Below are 21,751 nucleotides of genomic sequence, written 5' to 3'. Positions count from 1 at the left end.
CGAGGCTATGACAACCTTTTGTAGAGCATGAGGCTTTCTTACAAAAGGTTTTAAGACAGCTTTATTGTGATTCTCAAACATGCTTTATAAACCTTATCAAGAGTGGTCCACTAAGCTGGAAGACGATCTTATAGCGGTTATCAAAAGGTTGTGCTGGAGCTATTAATTTTATTGACGGTTTTATAAAATTGATCTAAAAAACCACTAATAGAGTGCAATAAAACAAGAAATGTTACTTGAAATATGCCCAGGGAAGTCGAGAAAATTTCGATCCCACTGCCTCCGGCTTGATAATACCATGTCTTTTCTGACTAGGCTAACTGCTGCCCCAAAGCAAGAAGCCACCTAGGATGTAAATCTTTTAGGTTGGCCCACCACTGGAGGCGCTCAGGATACATGAAGTGTATAGATTCGCAATTTTATGTGATATGATCGCACAATTCCTGATCTCGTTTATGTATGGTACTTGTCCGGTAACTGTTTTTCGTGAGTATAAAGTTTAAAAAAGACACTTAAATAAGCTTACCTCAAAACCAAGCCTCGCAGCTTCGGACACTTCACGCGCAGCATATCAATGGCTTTCTGGCTCTTATCAGAGAAACGCAAGTTCTCTGGATCCCATCGCAGCTCCAATCGCTCCAGTGCGGGGCAAGACGATCCAATTGTATCCATTAGCTGATCAACGTGAATATTACCTCCCAGTCTTTCGGTGGTTCCCATCACGATAATCTTCACGTTGACCAAAATCGGCAGAATCGTCATCCACAGCTGATCGGTAATGTGTGTCATTCCAGATAGCACACAAGCTTGTAACTGTGCGCCATAGCGGGTAATGAATCTTCCCAATGCTTCATCAGAGATGTTATCCGACGAATCAATGTCCAGAGCGAGTAAGGTCTTCGGATTACCACCTTCGGCCCAGGCCTTAAGAACAGAATCGTTGAATCCATTGATTTGTCCAGCACTCAAAAAGCGCAAGGTAGGAATACGAGTCAGTACATCAATGAGGCATTCCGTGGATAAATCTGTTCCGGAAATGTCTAGTTCTTGGACGGAGCACTTGTCCCATTCGGCTTGCATAACATATTCCGACTTGAGGTCGGTACCATTCATAAGCAAGCACTTAAGTTGCTTGGAGCGTGCGAGTAGCGGCTTCAGTGTGGAACCAGTTACTTTGCTGCAATAATTGACAGCCAAGCATTCCAGTTGAATACAATTCGAGCTGAATGCGTCAATGTGTGAGTCGTCGATGAAATTGATGCCATACAGGTTGATCACGCGCAGATTTGGAGTAGCTGATTTGAGCTTGTGGACGTTGATAACTTCGTAGATTTCCTCTTCCTCTTCTTCGCACTTTTCATAGGTTCCGATCAAGTGCAGGACTTCAAGGCCGTTGATAAAGTTGTAAATTTTGCGCATGAAACCCTCCATGAAGATTACCTCCGACAGGCAAATGCACATGTAGCGCAGCTTAGCTGGAAAGGCTTGCATCTCGCTGAAATCGTGTAGCTGCATAGCTGAAATGTGATTCGTTTGATAATATTCAGTTAGCTTGGTTACAGAGAATTGTCTTACCAGTGGAGAAATCCAGAAGCATATGGGTCAAATTGGGACATTTGCTGGATAGTTCATGAAGTACGGTATGCGTGATAAGCTCAATTGGCAGCTCGATGTAACGAAGTGATGCACCGAAGCGTACCGAGATCATCTGAAGCAACTGCTCTAATGAGCCTACGTGTAGACCGGACACTTCTGGACGCAGAGAAACGTTCTTCCACAGTTTGGTGTCGTAGGCGATCGTACGCCAACGACGGCAGACTATTGCCATGCGACATATCTCTAGGTGGCTGAGGTACGAAAAGATATGCAAGACGACCTTATCCGGAAGTTTTTCGATGGTCTGGAATAGACGTTAGAATAAGATTAGAATCTGTTCTGGCTGTTTGACAGAGCGGTTCATTATATAATTTTAGAACTGTATTAAGCCCATAAAAAGCAATGACATATTACAGAACTGTCACACACAGACCGTATTGGCGAATGGGCTTTTGCCGTCCTCGGTGAAATACAGTTGAGACGCTTCCAAAGTGACCTGATTCCATACGTCACTGGACAGATCCATCGCGAGGTATCACTGGAGGGCGGTTAAGCACGGAACAAACCAAAACAAAAGCCACAAATTTGACCCGAAAGGTTTAGAGGATATGGAAGTTTCACTAAGAAAAGTCCGTCGTTCTTGTATGAGTGTGAAAATTTTTGGCAAAATTTCCCACAGCTCTCATGTGGTAAGAGAGCGGGAGAGCTAATATTAATATCTGGGAACATGAACTTGGTGAACCAAACAGTCAGTGGTAGACGCAGAACGCATATTTTTCATACATTGTAACTGAGCTGGTATGCGTACGAGAGTGGAGTCTAAATTTAAACCTCTCACGCGTGCGACTCATCCACGAGAGCGCACGCGCACTTTACTTGCACGATTATTCACGGTTAGTTGTGGGATGCAAAATTACACTGATAGGGCGAGGTGGATCTGATAGGTCCGAGCTCTTTACAACCAAAGCAAATGAAAACAAAATTTAACAGATAGACGAATAAATAGGGAAACAACGCAAGGTGGATTTATAATCAGGTTAGCATTAATGATTACGATGCCGGATGACATCACTGGTGTTGAATTTACCGTATCGAAGTAGCTATTGAGAAAAATCTGAAATGAGAATCAAAGCATGTTTTTTGTAGGTAAGCAAAGCAGTCATCGATAGACAACAAATATGTATACAAAATCACATTTCACGAACAACATTTATCGATGTGGTGAATCTGCATGTTAACGCGAATGCATGGAAATAACGAAATTTTAGGCGGATAGGTTGTCAAAACGTCAAGCGTCGCACTGGGGAGAGAATAATAATGTTGATACTCACTGTTCGACTCTTGCGATAGTTACTATTGAAACTATCCTCTCGAATAAGATTAGAGGATATGTCTATAGTGCTCCAAGAATCCATAGTTGATGATTTGAAATGCGAGTCTTCTACTACACAAGTAGTAAAGAAACATTATTTAATATAATTAGATTGAAAATATTCCAATATGGAACATCTAATGCTACGTTGTATGACTATGGTTGATATCACTCATACGGAAAAAAAAAATCTGTAAATCATATACATGACATGTGATGTCTATATAGCCTATTTGCAATACCTGTATATAGCTGACGAATTGACTTTCAATGCGACTGGTAGCATTGCAAGAGAGCTGTCGGAAGTACCAACTATAGCAACAACAACAATTTTAAATTCATGGTTTTCGCAAAAGTTTTAATAAAGGTCGGAAGTCAGACTTCCTAACTTTAATTTAGTGCTGTCGACACAATATATTAAGTAATATTACACACTTAGCAAAACCTAATTTTACACACAAGCGAATCAAACACGAAAAATCTTTTTTCATCTCTTGCATCTAAAGCCATCTACTCACATCGCTTTCCACCTTTTTGCAGGAAATCTTTAAAATCTTCATCAATCTTCTTTCTATCTAATTAGCGTGCGTATCTCACAAAAGCAAACCATTTTTTTCCAGCATCTTAGATAGAGTCGCCCCACTCGCTTATAACACTTCTTCATGACATTTCAAGCTTATTGCTTATCGCATATTAGCTTATTGTGCTCTCCACTTAATGTTCTATCTAAATGCACTTCCACAGTTATTAATTGAGAGTTTTCGATGTCAATACCAATGCATCAATTTGTGCAGTCCTCTCTTGCCGTGCGGATCTATTTGATTTTTGCTGAAGGATGTGTTACTACTACCTAATGCTACAACAAATTTAAACAACACTTTTCAACCTGTAAAATTTCTACCTTTTTTTACTCTTATTCTTATTCCAAGGTATAAGGCCATCGACTTGGAAATTTCCTCTTCGGTCCTTCGGATTCTTATAGTAATCTGCTGGAGAAACTTAGTTCTGCCGCCATGGCGCATAAGCGCAAAAGAAAAGGGCAATCGCTTGATCCCCCTTTTGATGAAATTCAATTGAACAATCAATCCAGGCAAAATTCCATTAAAAATTCCCGGTTTAATGCCAAAAAGGAAAAGGTTCCCCCTAGGTGACGTGTTTGAATTTTGCTCCCGTGTTTAACAAATTGTGAAGTTTCTTGCGAACATGTGTTTTTGCGTATTGGAATGTTTGAATCTGATAGTGGAACAGTTAGAGCTGATCGGAACGGGTATCGTGAGCCAACGTCTGGAGGTTCATCGACAATGCTGCAATGACGGTGTGTTTATTCCGATGCACTTCTTCCCGAGGCCAGAATAAAGGGAAACTGGTTTTGTTATTATCAGGATCAAGGAGATGGAGCTCCATTTACGAGAACAATTGATCTTAAGAATCACGAAGAGGCGGGCTAATTACAGATCATTCGGGTGAGATCCTTTCTTTTTATTTAATTTGTTTGCATTATAATTCTATTAGTATTCATAAAAACTTTACCAAATTATGTCCCAGGGTTTAAATTGAGGAGCTTGGCTAGCTTAGTGGCTGCCGCTTTTGCTTACTGAGTAGAAGATCGTGGTTTTACTCCCAAGCTCCTCCAAAATAAAACAATTCCTAAGGTCGCATCGTCTGCATAAGTGAATCTTGACCCAACTCCGTAGCATATACGGGGGGCGTCAGTGAGTCGCTGGCCTCTCGTTAAGTACAGCTAAGGTACACCAACAATATCCTTGCTTTCCCCGTAACGGTGAAGATGGGGCTGGCCGGCAATGGCTATTATCATGCTTTTCCTGTTCTGAATTCTGAATGGAAAGCTATTCACTCCCAAATTTCATTTTTCAGGGATTGAGAAATAACTATTAAACTTCATTTTACCATTTTACTCGTATTTTATTTACAGTCCATACGCAAATGCCCGCACCTTGGCCTTAACCCCGGCCATAAGATTTTGCACAACCTGTGAATCAACCATTTTTTGCATGTAAACCCATACTTTCTTCAGTTCCTCGACTGTCTTCACTACCTTAGGTCGTTTAAGAAGGTGCTGCTTCATAATCGCCCAGTACTTCTCGATGGGGCCGGAGTGTTGGGAGGGTTGAACATTTTCGGCACGAAATTGACCTTATTGTCCGCATACCACTTCAGCACGTCCTTGGAGTAGTGGCATGAGGCCAAATCCGGCAAGAAGATTGTTGGGACGTTGTGGGCCTTCAGGAGAGGAAGCAGCCGCTTCTGGAGGCACTCTTTTATTTACACCTGTCCGTTCATCGTGGCCTGGGTCACGAAAGGTGCACTCCGCTTCCCGCACGTGCAGATGGCTTGCCAAACCAGGAATTTCTTCGCAAATTTGGACATCTTCTGAGTGCGGACATGCTCCGGAACGCTGAACTTATCCTTGGCCGTGAAAAAGATTGCCGGGGATCTGTTTGAAGTCGGCCTTCACATATGTTTCGTCGTCCATGATGCAGCATTCAACTTTCGTCAGCATGTTGAGGTACAACTTCCTGGCATGGGTTTTGGCGGACTTGTTCTGCTTCTCGTCGCGATTAGGGGCCTTTTGTACCTTGAACGTTCGAAGCCCAGCCTTAGTTTTGGCCTTCTGGACAAAACTTCGGCTTAGGTGCTGCTTCTTAGCCACATCCCTAACGGAGCCGTTCGGATTTCGGTTGAAGGCCCCAACTAAGCGGTTGTGATTTTTGGTGTTGTACGGAATACTTTTTCCTTCACTTCTGGGCTTCCGATCGGTGGTCAACCGTTCCTCGAACCGCTTAATCACTCGCGACACCGTGGAATTCGCGATTCCCAACGTTTTAGCGATGGAACGATGCGAAAGATCCTTGTTCTCGTGATGAATGCGCAAGATTTTATCACGCACGAGCTGTTCTTTCGACTCCATTTCCGTGAGTTTTGATCACAGGACTTTAAAACTAGCAGGATGTAAATAATGCACTATGAACTAAATCCACCCAAATCTTCATTAAATTCTACCCAACGGTTAAAAAGTTAGAGCAATTTCATAGTGTGGCAATTTCATCGTGGACACCCTTTAAATTAGGAAATTAGAATATGAATGTTAAAGTAGATGCACCACAGTTGTCAGTATGCAATCTACGAATTACTCCGTTGCAAACGACGATTTTTTTTTAACTTTTAGAACGATTCTGAGACTTAAACTTATTCGAATTTCTGGATATAAAAAAAACTAATAGGGTTACGGGATGTGAAGGAAGACATTTCGCGCAACTACCATAAACCGGGCTAGTTCATGTTGATCTTCGTCATGCTTCGTCTACAATTTTGACTTCTACATCAACGCATGTCAGGCAGCCTTCAGGTTCAATTGGCTAAACTTGGTGAGTTCGTTATATTTTGTAATTTTTTATCTTTCAAACCAGTTAAGTTGGGAGATCACCTTTTTGTGGTGCGTTACTGGTATAAGAACTACCACCGAACCCTAGTCGTGACAACTTCAAACTAGGGAATCGGGATTTTCCAGTAATCAAAGGTTCACATTTCAGTCCTTGTCACTTTTTATGACTTGGGTAGTGACCACCGCGCCGTTATGCATTTCTATATTGTGTATTTCAAATCAAAAATATTGTTTATGTTCATAGATTTCACAACATCCTTTTCTCTTTTGTCCTTCTCCTTTTCCTTTCCCTCTTCTCTTTTCAGAAAGCCAGCAATGGCGCTATAGCCATAAGTCATACGTTTCTTCCATTTATTGGATTTTGAAGGCCCGATGTTTTCTGAATCATCTTGCCCCTTAAATGCTGCACAGTAGGCCTGGCCGTTTTGATATGTGTGACGGACGTATCTTCCATGTGAAACATATATCAAATAGACAACAAAAATGGTGTAGATATATATATCATTTTCCAGGATGCTTTCAAGAACTGGCTGTGTTGGTGTTAGAATAGATTAGATTAGAAAAAGCAAAAGGTTCCCCCTATTGTTGTAACCACATCCAATTTTCATGCTCTTCGCACGGAACTTTTGAACTTCGTTCAATTTAAGTTTTCACTTCAAATTGACCATCGGAGTGAATGCTGTGTAACCTTGAACGGATTCAAACGTCTTCTCAAGTACTTTCTTGAGAAGCAACACACATTTTTTACTCATGCCACCAAAACTGAATGTCTGGTTGTCTTGAAAGATCTGCCCAGTGGTGAATCCATGGATCAGATCAAAGATGAATTGACTAAATTACTTGTAGTTGAGCCTGTCCAAGTAATCAAAATGAAAATGAAATCGCGTCCTGGCGATTCGTGCAACGGGATTTCCAATGATTTTTATTTAGTTCACTTCAAGTCTAGTGAACGAAACAACCTTAAGGCCTTAGAAAAAGCTAGCCTTATGCTCCATGTCCGAGTGAAGTGGGAACACTTCAGAAAGATTGGAGGAAATGTCCAAAATCTCACCCAGTGCCGCAAGTGCCAGGGATAGGGTCACGGAACCAATAATTTCTACATAGGGTTAAATACCCCATTTCCGGCCTATTAACCACAACCCACACTTAATCTTTCTTCAGCTAAAAGACATCAACACGGAACGGAAATTTTTATAATGTTGACTTAGAAACTGTGTCAAAAATGGATTTTTTTTTACAGAAATAATTAATTGACATGATTACTGATATGCTTAAATGTAACTTCATGTTTTATGCTATTCAAACTGGAATTAAATTTGCGAACAATATTGTCATGATTTTTAAATTCAGCTATTAAATCTTTTGAATTGGAATACTCGATGTCTTAAATGTAAACCTTAAATAGCTCAACTTTTTTTAGAGTTCATAAAAGGGACGCAAATTATTTCAATTATCGATGGACCTTGTGGTGGCGTTGCCATCATTATTCGTAGACGTATCAAACATCAAATTCTTTCTTCATTTGAAACCAAAGTTTTTGAAACTTTGGCAGTTTCTGTTGAAACAAAATTTGGACAACCTATTTTCCATTCCAATGCGTAGGCCAGCAAAAGAATTTTCTCAAGTTGACCTTCAGAAACTTACCCGTCATAGGTCTAAATTTTCATTATTGGTAATTTTAATGCAAGACGCCGCTCATGGAATAATGTTCAAGGCAATTCCAATGGTTATATTCTGTTTGATGATTGTGCTGCAGGTTATTACACTATTCAATATGCAAACAGCCCAACATGCTTTTCTTCAGCAAGAAATCCCTCAACTATTGATTTGGTCTTAACTGATTCATGTCAACTTTGTAGCCAATTGGTTACCCATGCTGACTTCGGTTCTGATCACCTTGCAGTAACTTTTGAAATATCTCAAGAAATAATTTCTAATTCCAACAGCTCTTTTTTCAATTACCATAGAGCTGATTGGGAGCAATATCGAACATTTATGGAATATAACTTTGATCAAAATATTCCTTTGCAAACCAAAGATGAAATTAATTATGCTCTTGAATCTCTGACTACTTCTATAGTTGAAGCAAGAACTGCCTCAGTACTTAAATGTGAGGTTAAATTCGATTCAATTATAATAGACGATGATCTTCAGCTCTTGATCCGCCTGAAAAATGTCCGTAGGAAGCAATATCAAAGAATACGCGATCCTGCCATAAAAGTGATCTGGCAGGATTTGCAAAAACAAATTAAAAAGCGATTCTCCGCCCTGAGGAACAAAACTGTTGAAAATAATGTTTCTAAATTAGACCCGAGTTCCAAACCCTTTTGGAATCTCACAAACATTTTGATAAAACCTCAAAAGCCTATTCCAGCGCTTAAAGAAGGTGGTACGATTTTGATTGGAAAAAGCTCAGAAACTTGCTAAGCAATTCGAGAGTTCCCATAATTTCAGTTTGGGTCTTACTAGTCCTATTGAGAATCAGGTTGCTCGGGATTACCTGAATATTTTCTCTCGGGAAAATACTTTTGATGATTCCTGGGGGACTGATTTGGATGAATTAAGATCTATTACTAAAAATTTCCATAATATGAAAGCTCCAGGTGATGATGGAATTTTCTATATCCTCATCAAAAAACTCCCAGAGAGTACCTTGTCTTTCTTGGTAAAATTATTTAACAGATGTTTCGATTTGGCATACTTTCCTGATAAATGGAAAAATGGAAAAGTTGTTCCAATTTTGATGCTGGATTAAAATCCAGCTGAAGCTTCAAGCTACCGTCCAATAAGTTTACTTTCTTCGATAAGTAAACTTTTTGAAAAGATAATTTTGAATAGAATGATGCTTCACATCAATAAAAACTCAATTTTTGTATGCCATGACATTCAACTACTCATCAACTCTTAAGAGTTACAAATTTAATTCTTTCAAACAAATCTGAAGGCCACTCAACTGGAGTTGCTCTTCTAGACATAGAAAAAGCATTCGAAAGTGTTTGGCATGAAGGTTTGATTGCTAAATTGAAAAAGTTTAATTTTCCACTTTATATTACAGAACTCTGCAGGTAAATTATAAAAATTCCAAATCTAATCGACTACCTGTTAGAGCAGGAGTTCCTCAAGGTAGCATTCTTGGGCCTATATTGTTTAAAATTTTCAATTCGGACCTCCCTGAGCGGTAGCCCCTGGTAGTCGAGGCCCCGTCGCGTCGGTGCGGACACCACTCCTACACCGGAACTGACGGCAACCCCCCGGCGCCGGGGGAAGTCTGGAAGAGGGACGCACAAGGGCGGAAACGCTCATCCGAGCGCTCATCCCCCTACGGACAACGAGGGAGTCAAGTCTGCTCGTGATATCGGGACGGACAAGGGCTTATCAACCCATTCCCCGAAGGACTCCGAGGGAATCGAAACCGCCACCACAACGACCGAAGTCACTAGAACGTCACCGGGTAACACATCCTTCGCTTCTGTTGGGACATCTCTGCCCAGGGTGGGTGGAACGCCTCCACCTGCCTTTGGTGAGGCTCTGTCTCATTCGGCATACGAAATCGACCTTCGTCCGTTTCGCAGCACTACGATGCATCGAGTATGTTCGATATTAGCCTACCCGACGACCAGAGCAGCAGCCATCACCGTAATAAAACGGGGTCCCCTGGTTCGTACAGCTCGTACCCCCTACCGGCCTTGCCAAAGCCGATAAAGTCCCTGTTGCAATGGAACATCAACAGTTTCTTGCATCATCTAGCGGATTGGGAGCTGCTATGCCAGGCCAATGCTCCCCGGGTGATAGCACTCCAGGAAGTCAACAAGGTAACAGTTGAGCAGATGAACCGTTCGTTGGGCGGTTGATACTGCTGGACAGTTAAACGTGGGAACAATTTCCGACACTCCGTCGCCATCGGGGTTCTGAAGGAGGTTCCGTTTCGGTTTATCGACCTTGACTCAGAGCTTCCCATTGTGGGAGTTTGCTTGGAGGAACCAGCCAACATCGCAATAGCATGCGAATACCTAACTTGTGGGAGAATACCAAACCTCAACGGTCAAATCGACAGCATCATCGATAACCTACCTGAACCGCGTATGTTTTTGGGAGACTTGAACGCGCTCCACTCTAGCTGGAGGTGCCCCCGGTTCGACTCGAGAGGTTCAACACTGGTAGACAAGTTCGAAAGGGAGGATATGATCAACCTTAATGACGGATCGCCGACCTTTTTCAATGGACGGCACACCACGGCGATCGTCGTTCCCTCGATGGAAGAATGCAGTGGAGCGTCAATCCGGACCTCTACGGTAGCGATCATTACCCGGTTCAGGTGCAACTCTTTGCCGCCGCTATACCGGTAGCAACGTGGAGACCTCGGTGGCGCTATGACGAAGCCGATCGGGAGAGTTACAGTGAAACCTTCCAGTCGCTCCTTCGACAACGTAACCCTGACAGCATCGAGAATCTCACTGAAGCGAAAAACGCAGCTGCGTCAGCAACCATTCCGAAAACCAGCAGCATTCCGGGGCGTAAAGTCCTCAGATGGTGGAACGAGGAAACGAAGAAGGCAGTCAAGGCCCGGCGAAAAGCCCTTCGACGAGTTAAACGGCTTCCCATCGATGATCCGGATAGGGAAACGCGCTCTGTACCTATCGAGAACGGCACAACCAGTGTCTCCAATTGGTCTGAGATGCCAAACGATCCAGTTGGACGGACTTCCTCGAAAGCATAAATGCCTCACAGTCTTCGGCGGAGCTCTGGGTTAGGTCAACGCCCTCAGTGGCAAGCGCCGTACGGCCACGCTGCATATACAGGTAGACGGCGCTGAAGTCTCCGACCCCGCAATCGTTGCAGATAAGCTTGGCGACTACTTCGCTGACCTCTCTGCGATTTCCAAGTACGAGGCGACCTTTCAACGGCTAGCAAACCCATCGACTTCGTCTGTAAGCAGTTTTCGAGTTTCTCCGGACATGAACAACCTGATAATCAACCACGATTTCACCTGGCAGGAGCTTTAGTTTGCGCTTAGTATAAGACACGGGAACTCATCCGGCTCAGACGAGATCGGCTACCCGCTGCTCAAGAACCTGTCTACCCCGATTAAAGAAAAAATGTTGGAACTCTTCAACCAGCTTTGGCAGACAGACTCGTATCCAGAGTATTGGAGGGAGAGCTTGGCTGTCCCCATTCCTAAAGCAAACGAGCCGACACGGGACGTGGCGAAGTTCCGACCCATTGCGCTCACCTGCTGCATGGCAAAGGTGTTCGAGCGGATGGTCAACCGACGCCTGAAGCAGTTTCTCGAGTTTGACGGCCTTCTAGACCACCGCCAACACGTATTCCGGCAAGGCTACGTATTTTACGACGCTAGGAGAGCTCTTCAAGGATGCCCAGGATAACGGTCTCTATACGGAGTTGGTTTCCCTGGACATTGCGAAAGCCTTCAACCGTACATGGACACCCGCGGTACGGAAGCAACTCGTCAGCTGGGGCCTTAGCGGCCATATCATCCATTTCGTCCAAAATTTCCTGACTGGCAGATCCTTCCGAGTCTCGGTAGGTAATACCAAATCCCGCACTTTCTGCGAGGAAACTGGTGTTCCCCAGGGTTCAGTGATTGCTGTCACCTTGTTCCTGGTAGCCATGAACAGTGTCTTCGAGCAGTTAGCAGCGAACATCTACATTTTTGTGTACGCAGACGACGTGCTAATCAGCTCCGCTGTCGCAGCAGGATCAACCTTATCCGCACAATATCCCGTCTCCACCGGTCCATCAACAGAGAAGTACGTTTCCGTGTTGCCCATGCCATCGTAGACAGTCGGCTGATGTATGAACTCGAGCTGACCTGCATCGCCACCGACAAAGCAATACAAATACTCGCTCCGGTGTACAATAGCTACACGCGCATCATCTCCGGTCTCCTACCCCCGACGCCAGCCGATGCCAGCTGTGTCGAAGCCGGCACTCTCCCTTTCCGGTACCGCATCTACGCAGCCATTGCCAACAAAGCCGCTGCATTTTCAGCAAATACCGCCGGAAACGATAGAATCTGCCTCCTCAGCGAGGGGGCAGAGTTCTCCGTACAATCGCTAACGCAGAGCTCCCCCCGTGCCAAGATTCACTGGTACGGAGAGAAGAGTTGGCAATCTCCCGCACCAAACATCGACAGCCGAATAAAGGAGAAGTTCAGAGCCGGAGACGATTCCGTAGCCCTTAGGAGATCGATAACCCAAACTACATGCATCGTTACACGGATCAAGATCGAGAGCTGAAGTCGGAACGGGAATCGCTGGTGACATTTCCCCAACGAGTAGAAGTCTGCCAAAACAATGTTCGGTGTTCTCGGCAGAAGCAGCGGCTATTCTTCATGCCGTCACGGTTCCTGCGGATCGCCCAATCCTGATCCTGTCGGACTCCCACAGTGTTATTCAGGCCCTTTTGTCGGAGGTCCCGCTCCACCCCTGGATCTAGGGCATCCTGAAGGTTACACCACCAAACACTACCTACGCATGGATTCCCGGACACTGCGGGATCCCAGGGAACATCGAGGCGGACAACCTAGCCAGCTCAGGCCCATCTGGTCCTCGGTACTCGCACTAGGTAATTGATGCACCCCTCGAAACATCCCTAGCAGCACACTTGTCGCTGAGAGATTGTGGTTACTTGTGTGCAACCCATTCCAGTCACAATCACGTTGCAGCAACTTATTACGATGGAAGTGTGCTGCTTGGGATAGGAAAATCCACGAACCCCTCATTTTATGTGTCAAACTTTCATAGCGAATCAAAACAAACATTGCGTAGTACTAGAATTTCGACTAGAATGGGGTACGTTAATCGTTTGCTTGGGACCAATAGGCAGTCAAGTAGTGAGCCAATTTAAAATCGTTAGTTTCGTATTGATTGTTGGCTGTACTGCGCTTTTTGAAGGCGGCAAAGCTATACTGCAGGATTAAGCACCATCGATTCCTTCGGATGTCAGGGCATCACCACTGGAGAAAGCTCCCAAGGACCTCCTACAGTGGACCTATGTTTTGTTATTGTTTTTTTTTGTTTTGTTCACTTTATATTTTGTTCTTCTTAATTTGTATATTTTTGTGTCTTTTTCGTATGCTGTTTACTGTTTTATTGTACTAGCTGTTTATATTTTTAGCTAAGTAGATTATCAAAGGTTGAAGTAGCATAAAACTCAAGCAATGTGGCTGGGGGACCTTTTTCTAAGGCTTCCCACCCTTTAGGGAGATGAACTAGCCAACGGCAAAAAATCTCCTAAACAATAAAAAAAAACTCCCAGATTGCCTCAGAGTTGCCACAAATCTTTGTTCGCCGATGACACAGGAATTTTCGCTAAAGGAAGAAATCTTCGTGTTATTTGCAGCAGACTGCAGAAAAGTTTACATATTTTCTCTTCTTATTTCTAAAATGGAAGATTTTTCCCATCGCTTCCAAAACTCAACTTATAATATTTCCACATAAGCCTTAAGGTTCCTTTTTGAAAACTAGTAGTAGTCACAAAGTCACTATGAACCGAGTTCTAATTTTCTGGTCAAACCAAGTGAAATATCTTGGATTAGTACTAGATCAAAAATTAACTTTTAAGGATCACATGGAGGGCATTCAAACCAAATGTAACAAATATATAAAATGTGTGTATCCTTTTATAAACAGGAAATCCAAACTTTGCCTGTCGAATAAACTTCTAATATTTGAACAAGTTTTTAGATCGGCCATGCTTAACGCTGTGCCAATATGGTCTAGTTGTTGCACTACCAGGAAAAAAGCACTTCGAAGTATTCAGAACAAAGTTCTGAAGATGATTTTGAGGTTGCCTCCCTGGTATACTACTACCGAAGTACATAGAATTTCGAATGTTGAGACTTTAGAACAAATGTCCAACAAAATAATTAATAATTTCAGGCAAAAATCGTTGCAATCCTCAATTGCAACGATTAATTGCCTTCATACTTAGATGAGATTAAGTTTTAGTTTTTAGTTTTAAGATTTAAATTGTTATACTGACATCCAGGTTTAAAAAACCTGTTTAAAATACTGAATTGCCAAGACAGGAACAATGTAAAATCACTTAGATATTTATCATAACAATTAAGGCTGGTAAGCTACTGTAGTAGCTGGATCACCTAGGTTGAATTTTTTTTTTTTTTTTTTCCTTTGGTTTGTTTTTTCCGTCGATCTTGTTTTCCGTGCTGAGCACCAATGCCACCGACGTGCCAGGAAGGCAGCTCCCACACCTGGACCCTACCTATCGACCCATCAACTCATGAACCGGGGACCAACGGCTTTACTTCCCATCCGAAGGAAGGCGTGATCAGAGATGTTATGCCTCAGAACATCCCGGCGGCGCCGACTGGTATTGAACCCAGGCCTGCTGGGGTGAGAGGTAATCACGCTTACCACAACACCACCGGCGCCGTTCTAGGTTGAAATGAAATGTAATTTATTTTCAATTTGGAACAAATAAAGAGTTAAAAAAAGAACATGAGAATTTTTATTTCTGCCAGTATTTTATCAATCCATGGTAGGGATACTAGGTCCGCTTTTCCATATTTCAGAAAAACAGCTTTGTAACTTCACAAAAAACTGCTTTCTTCATCTGCTATGGTCATTGAAGTGTGTCTTATTGACTACTCTTAGATGTCACAGGCAAACAGTTTGAACTTAAACATTACTGGCTAAGTTAAGATAAATATAAAAAGGGGGTATCAAGAATCCCCACCTTCCCCTAATATCGTGATTTATTTATCTCAGTCATAGCATTTGCAATGCACAGTTAGACGACTTCATGTTGCCCCGAATACAACCTATATTCGTTATGAGTCAGGTAGACAGTAGACCGGACCGGGAATCGAACCCAGCATGGTCTTGCTTTGTAGCCGTGCCTTTACCGACTGAGCTAAGGGAGGCCCTACCGATAAACATTGAATAGTTGATCAACCAGCAGCCAAATTTTAGAAATTTTGATGCACATCTTGAAAAGTTACAGCTTATTGAACTTTTCCGGAGTGAATAAAAAACACGATCTTATATAATTTTGTTCGGTACTGTATGAACTGCTTATAGTTTTCAAATGCAATGACTGCATTCATTCAGCTGGACATAATTTTTTCGACTTCAACTTGTTTATATGTAGGACACCATTTTCCAGCATCTTCATCGAACAAATTCACAAAGCATGAGTGATGGGTTCCTAAATCGTTCAAGTATTAATATCTCAATTAGTTAGAGATGGTTCACATGGTTCACTTCAAGCAACACCTCATTAACAAGAGGGTGTGGTTTACACACATTGTTGGGAGATGTTTATCCTGCTGCCCAAAATTCACTATCGGCTTGGGTGTATTCGCGCAAGATCACAGACAGTAAAACATAGAATCTCATCTTGGCCCAGTTCCAAATCACTTGATTAAGTAGCAAAATGCTTGCCCGTCCTTTCTCATCTACAACTGTTTATGCCTGTCTAATTACTGCTGAATGATAGGCATGCCGCGAGGCTTAGAGATGACGCCGGAAACTAGTGACGCTATATGAAAATGTTGAATCCGATCCTAACCGATCGTCGCTATGATGATCAAACCAACACTTCGCAATCGCTTGTCGTAAATAAAATGTACTGCATAACAAAAGAAAAATCGATGATCATGACCGTTTGTTCTTTTACGATTTTTCACTGTTTTATTATCACAAAATCGATATTAAGATATTGGTTAAAATAAATAAAACTACGAATGACTTTAACATTTTACGATCACCTTATATCGCCACCACGAGATTTAGGATTAATTTTTCCTGTTATCAATAATATAACTAGAATAAACTTAGAATAAATTGAAAAGAAAAGCGATCACTACGCCTGGAAGCCACGTATCACTTGAAATAGAAATGTACCTTTTCCACAAGATGTTCGATCTATGCCCGAGCAGCTTGACTGAGAAAATCGACCGAAACGCACCTACTACCCTCTACGGCCTACTATCTAACCGAGCATTGGTTCTCGATGGCGGTGAGTCTTTGCTTTGTTGTTTGAGAGCATCCAATGATCATCGTTCTCGATTTGAACCGGTGATGTGAAGCTGATATATATACATAGATCTTTGATTCGCAATCTACGGGCTGCCAGAAGAATGATGCAGAAAGATGCGATAATTAAAATAAGCTTATTTTTACGATGAGTAACAATCACATGGGGCATATTGTCTCTCCACTAACTCAATTGTTGACTTTTCGTTGCAACGAGATTTATATTTTTGGGTTTTGTTAAATTCCGATGCACCGATTGTAGTGTTGCCGCTAGTGTCTTGGTGTCGTACAAAATTATATAGATCGGAAGCCATGATTTCGGTTGTAGTGGATCGGAGATACACTACAGTGGTTGACGGAAATCCTTATTTTAATAATGAAGGCAGGTATGTAGGTCAACTGTGAGAGATTTTTTTTTTATCATTGGCATCAATTTAGAGGGAACATTGTAAAGGTCAAACTCAATTATTCGCAGTTGACCAGTTCCACGCCAAATAGCAAAAAAAAAAAAAATAAAAAAAATCTCGGCCTTCTCCGATTTGCATGAAACTTGTTATGGTCAATCATCCTATTTTGTTTTCCAAAAAAATCGGCCATTTTGGATCTTGTATTTTTTTTTTCTAAATGGCGTCATTGACATTTTTCAATAAATTGTAGAACGAAAATATCACTTTAGATCGAAATGACGCCTGAGACAAAGTTGTTGAGAAAAGTATAGTCTTTCTGGAAAAAATCGAAGCACGTCGCTGCCAGTACTAACCAAGCAAACACATTCGCAAATCACATCGTCGCACCAGGTGCGAACCAAACCAACTCACACTCCGCCAATTTGGTTAGCATGCTGCCGCCGAAAAAAAATCCCTAGCGAAAACAACAGAAGTTGTTACCACCACCGCTCCTCATCGATGAACATTTCCCAACGTTAGCCTCTACCTCGGCTTCGGTTTAATCATCGGAGAGCGGATTGTTGACTCGCTCTACAGTTCAAAAGCCCCCTGCTAGCGGCGGATTGGATCGCAAAACTACTAGTTTCGTGTCCGATGGAAAAGAAACAGATTCGTCTGATGGCTTATCCAGCTCCAGAAGGCTCTTCCGCACTTGACCACCAGACAAGAATGGAAACGAATACGACGACAAGCGAGATGAGAGTAACCAATCGTCGTAATGGCTGAGTTCTCCAGCTATAATCTCACCTCTATCAATATCAACCTCCCTTATGTAAGAAAGGGTTTTCCTACAATTGGGAGCATGCGACTTACCTTAATGACTCATCTCAGGGGGAGCCTAGCTTCCGTCTAAAAGGTTAATTTCTACGTTGGGAGAGGGGACTCTCCGTTCCGCTGTCACGCCAAAGAACACCACCTTCACGAACGACACCAATTCAACGCGAAGCGTCCACTCGAACCGTAGTTTTTCCTTGGTTTTCGCCCCGGACCAGAAAACGGCGATTATTATTCCTCCCGCACTTTGGGACCACGGGACAAATCGGATCCGCTCGCGGAACGAGATCGGGAGTCGATCTTCAAATTACACTGCACTATCTTGGTTCCGGAACGAGAGTCGACACTTGGTCTCACTGTGAACTGGATGCGACGCAAGTGATATTCACACGCCGGTTTATAATTTTTCACCACGGACTAAATTTTCGACCTTATCGTTGGGAGGTTGGTACGCAAGAGACCGACTTCTCTTTTTTTCCGATCCTCCTCCACCTCCCAAGTTCGTTTTTGCGCGTCGTTGTTCGAGCGACGCTCGTTTCGGCGGAAGCTGCCCACCGATCGTTCTTTGCGTTTTGGACGCCTCCTTGTGTCGGAGTGGGTGTTGGCGTTTTGCGGCAAGCCGGAATGCAATTTTATTTTAAATTTATAAACCTAACTCCTACAAGCAATACTAAACAATTTTGATAATTAATTTTTGATTATCTTTGGGACATTGCAAATATATAACATTTCCCCCGAGGTATAATAAAAAAAGGAAAATTATTAATTTAATTTTTTTTAACGAACAATTTAATTGCTTTATTTGCATATAAATGACAAAATAATTGAATACTGATAACAAACTAGATCTGAATAATGTAAACTGAAAACGAACATAAAGAAAAAAAAAATCAAAGAACAAATTTTACCTACTAACAAACAAAATATGGCTAGGTTGATCATATGTCCAGGACAAATGAATTATTGGGTGCTCGAATCGGGTTCGCGCAATGGGGGGACCCCCGTGATCTGGCACGCCATCACGGTGAATCCAATAAATGGTTTTCGAGCTCATCGAACACCCGTAGTACTCTGCCCTTTGGCGAGAGTTGCGCTGGTCGACTAATTATCTTCGTCCCATCTAACCGTCATAGTTGAGTCGCGTCCTGTTCCCTGATCGTCAAAGGAAACTTTTGGGCAACGGATCAGCCTATTTCCGTTCAATTTCTGTCCCATCCATTTAGAAACTCCCTGAATAAATCATACTCACTTTTGGTTTGATCGCTAGAGAACCTCCCTAATTTGGCCATCTTCCCCTAGCGGAAGACACACATTAGTTATTCTTAGTGATCGATTTTTGTTTGAATATGTTAAGTAAAACTTATATTTGTATTTTGGCCGGCCTTAAAATCCCACTCTGGTTTTTTGTTCCAGAATGTATAAACTATCTCCACAGACAAACAGACATAACACTTGCAAGTTGTTCGTCGAACAAGCATTTAACGGACAATTTAAAAGTATCATAGTTGGTAGTACCGCCACCTGTGGCGCGCATAGTCAATTCCCTTGCGTTTGACGTTTAAACACTGCCGCCATCTGTTCAGTGTAGTGCCCACCAGAGTGTACTCAACAGATGGCGGTAATGTTTTAGCGACGATGTTTTACAGTGAGAAATATTCAATGTGTTATGTCTGTTTGTCTGTGCTATCTCCTTTACGTTTATCTAACACCCTACTCCTTTGAGTGGTATAATAAATATTAAATTGGAGAAAATGAACACTCACAGCATGCTATCCTCTCTCCGTATTCGTGAGAGAGACAAATACTGTGTGGTGCAGAGAGTGAGTTGGTTTGAATTTTCACGGCAGTTTCTCAAATTAAATACAGGAAGCAGAAAAAAAAGAGAGAGAGAAAAAGGAAACCATTGCACGTGTAACGACGACAGGAAACTAGGGCTTGATATGCTCCGCGGGCCAAATTCCTAAATTTTTCCCTTCGTGGTCCTCCAGTTCGTAGGAGCTAGAACCCCGCTTAGCTACAACACGACATGGTAAATACATTGGCGCTAACTTAGCATTGTAATATTCTCCAGCACTCGATTGCTTGAAGTTGCGGTGGTATACGTTCTGACCCACCTTAAGATCCTCAGGACGTGCACACTTGCGTAAATTATACCGCTGCGCGCTAGATGTATAAGCTTTTAACAGGTTTTTCACTACCAAGTCGTATATCTCGCCACATAGGGGAATTTACGTATTCCCGTCAATCTAAGCAGCGTCTGCACTTCTACTAGCATTTTCTCAGCGTCACGCACATATATGATCTGTCTGTTTGTTTACATTCATCTGCTGCTTGCTTTTCTATCCATTCCAATCGACAGAATTTTTCAAAACGTTTTGAAAGCGTTTTTACAACGCTCCAAACTTCTCAGGTGAGTGTGACTATTGTCGGCAGCCTCTTTTTCTTCGGCTACCTTCCCATTAGAACTGCGTGTTAACCTGCTGTTCTATTATCGGCATCTTGAAATCAACCCCATTTTGTAGTGCGTATGCTTTATTTGAAGAAAAATGTAGCATTACTGGATTGCTCGATCGTTCAAATATAATCAGATTGAAGCTGAAAGGCTAAACAATCGTTTGGACACATTCAGGGAAGTGCGTTGATGGGAAAACATAGTGAAATTAACGTTTCAATTTTGGTTGCCGAAAACAGTCAATGGGTACCGAAGCCAACATTTACCCTATTATCTTCTGTTGCTTAGCTCGATCCTCCGGCACGTATTCATCTTTCCGTCGTATCCTCAAATAGCCGTTTGACCGGGTTTCCTTGACTGTGATGCCTTGAAGTTGTCCAGTGTTTAATTCTAAACTGTTTCAACAACGCATCGAATTCTTTCGAGTGGAAGGTCGTTGCATTATCCGTCAGAACTATCTCAGGGATCGAATTCCTGAGGAACCATCCTTCGCGGAGAGTCTTGCAGAGGTTTCCCGCCTCAATCCTTCTTATGGGATGGAGTTGACACCATTTACTAAATAAGTCCTGAACTACTAAAATGTGCATGTACCCTGCATTGCTTTTAGGAAGTGGGCCTATGTAGTCCATGGCGATGATCTGCCAAGGGTGATCGGCTATTATTTGCTTTAAAATGACTGGGATTGTTGGAACCGAAGCAGGTTTACTCTCCTTACATACAGTACATTTCTGAATCCACTTACGGGTTTCCGAGGCCATATATGGCCAGTGATACCGAAGTTGTAATCGTGCTAACGTCTTTTCCACGCCAAGATGAAACGATTGTCCATGCTCTAGTTCTATAATTCGTGGACGGTTCTCAGGCAGAGGAACCATCTTCCATTCAAATCGCACATCAAAAGGCTCTTCGTCCACCGGGATATATTTCCACAGCTGCCCGTCCTCGAGACGAAAGTCCGGATATACCTCTGGCTCATCTTGAACCTTTTGTACGAGTCCATCATAAGAAGATATTCCTGACCTGGAAGCTTCGATTGCGCATATACTGCGCGATAGTGCATCCGGTACAATATTTTCGCTACCTTTGCGATGAATGATTGTCATATTCAGATGCTGTAGGTCCAGGCTCCATCGACTGAGCCTGGATGATGGGCGCCATTTGTTGTTGCACTGAAAATAAAATTTCGTTTATACAACGAAATCGCTCGTTTTTTCTACGAATTTATTCGTTGTTTTCTGCAACGAAATAGATTTGTACATTGTATGAAGCTAGTTTCGTTAGAACTGCCATACTCGCTATGGCTACACCCAACCAGCGGTTCACAAGTGTTGGTTGTGGAAACCGAAAAATGTGGAGTGTGTTAGTGAGGATGGGTAAAAATAACTCCATCATTGTGGGGGCGACCCCGGCGTAGTGGTTAGCATTCATACCTCTCACGCCAAAGTCACGAGTTCAAACCTCACCCCCGGACAAGTCACGAATGACCCAAGAGCGTTAAAGTGACTATAATTTAAAAAAAAAAAAAAAAAAAAAAAAAAAAAAAAAAAAACTTCATCATTGGAAGGAATAAATATGACAAAAAAATAAAATTAGGCTTCAGACCGGACTCGACTCATGAACCTTGCGATCGTCAGATCTGTGCTATATCCATTGCTCTATCTGTGCTGTGAGAAATGGTAAAGCTAAAGG

At 42.5% G+C, this 21,751-nt stretch overlaps 1 protein-coding gene across 5 annotated transcripts in view; it reads right to left on the bottom strand.

Moving 5' to 3' along the window:
* Window positions 1-21,751, bottom strand: part of FipoQ (F-box/LRR-repeat protein FipoQ) — a 61,685-nt gene that overhangs the window by 14,526 nt on the left and 25,408 nt on the right. For 2 of the 5 annotated variants that reach the window (XM_065236696.1, XM_065236693.1), the window contains exons 2-3: window positions 1,576-1,900; window positions 527-1,517 (exon numbers count right to left, since the gene is read on the bottom strand). In XM_065236696.1, coding sequence (XP_065092768.1) covers window positions 527-1,517; window positions 1,576-1,900 — 1,316 coding nt within the window. Of the gene's footprint in view, window positions 1-526; window positions 1,518-1,575; window positions 1,901-2,029; window positions 2,296-2,683; window positions 2,711-2,927; window positions 3,039-21,751 lie in introns of those variants that run through there. The other 3 variants (XM_065236691.1, XM_065236695.1, XM_065236694.1) reach the window with 3 other exon arrangements.

This window comes from Ochlerotatus camptorhynchus, unplaced genomic scaffold (genome assembly GCF_037179485.1).
Source record: "Ochlerotatus camptorhynchus isolate MF236.1 unplaced genomic scaffold, CSIRO-AGI_Acam_v1.1 ptg000569l, whole genome shotgun sequence".
NCBI lineage: Eukaryota > Metazoa > Arthropoda > Insecta > Diptera > Culicidae > Ochlerotatus > Ochlerotatus camptorhynchus.
This window is presented reverse-complemented; position numbering and strand designations above follow the sequence as displayed.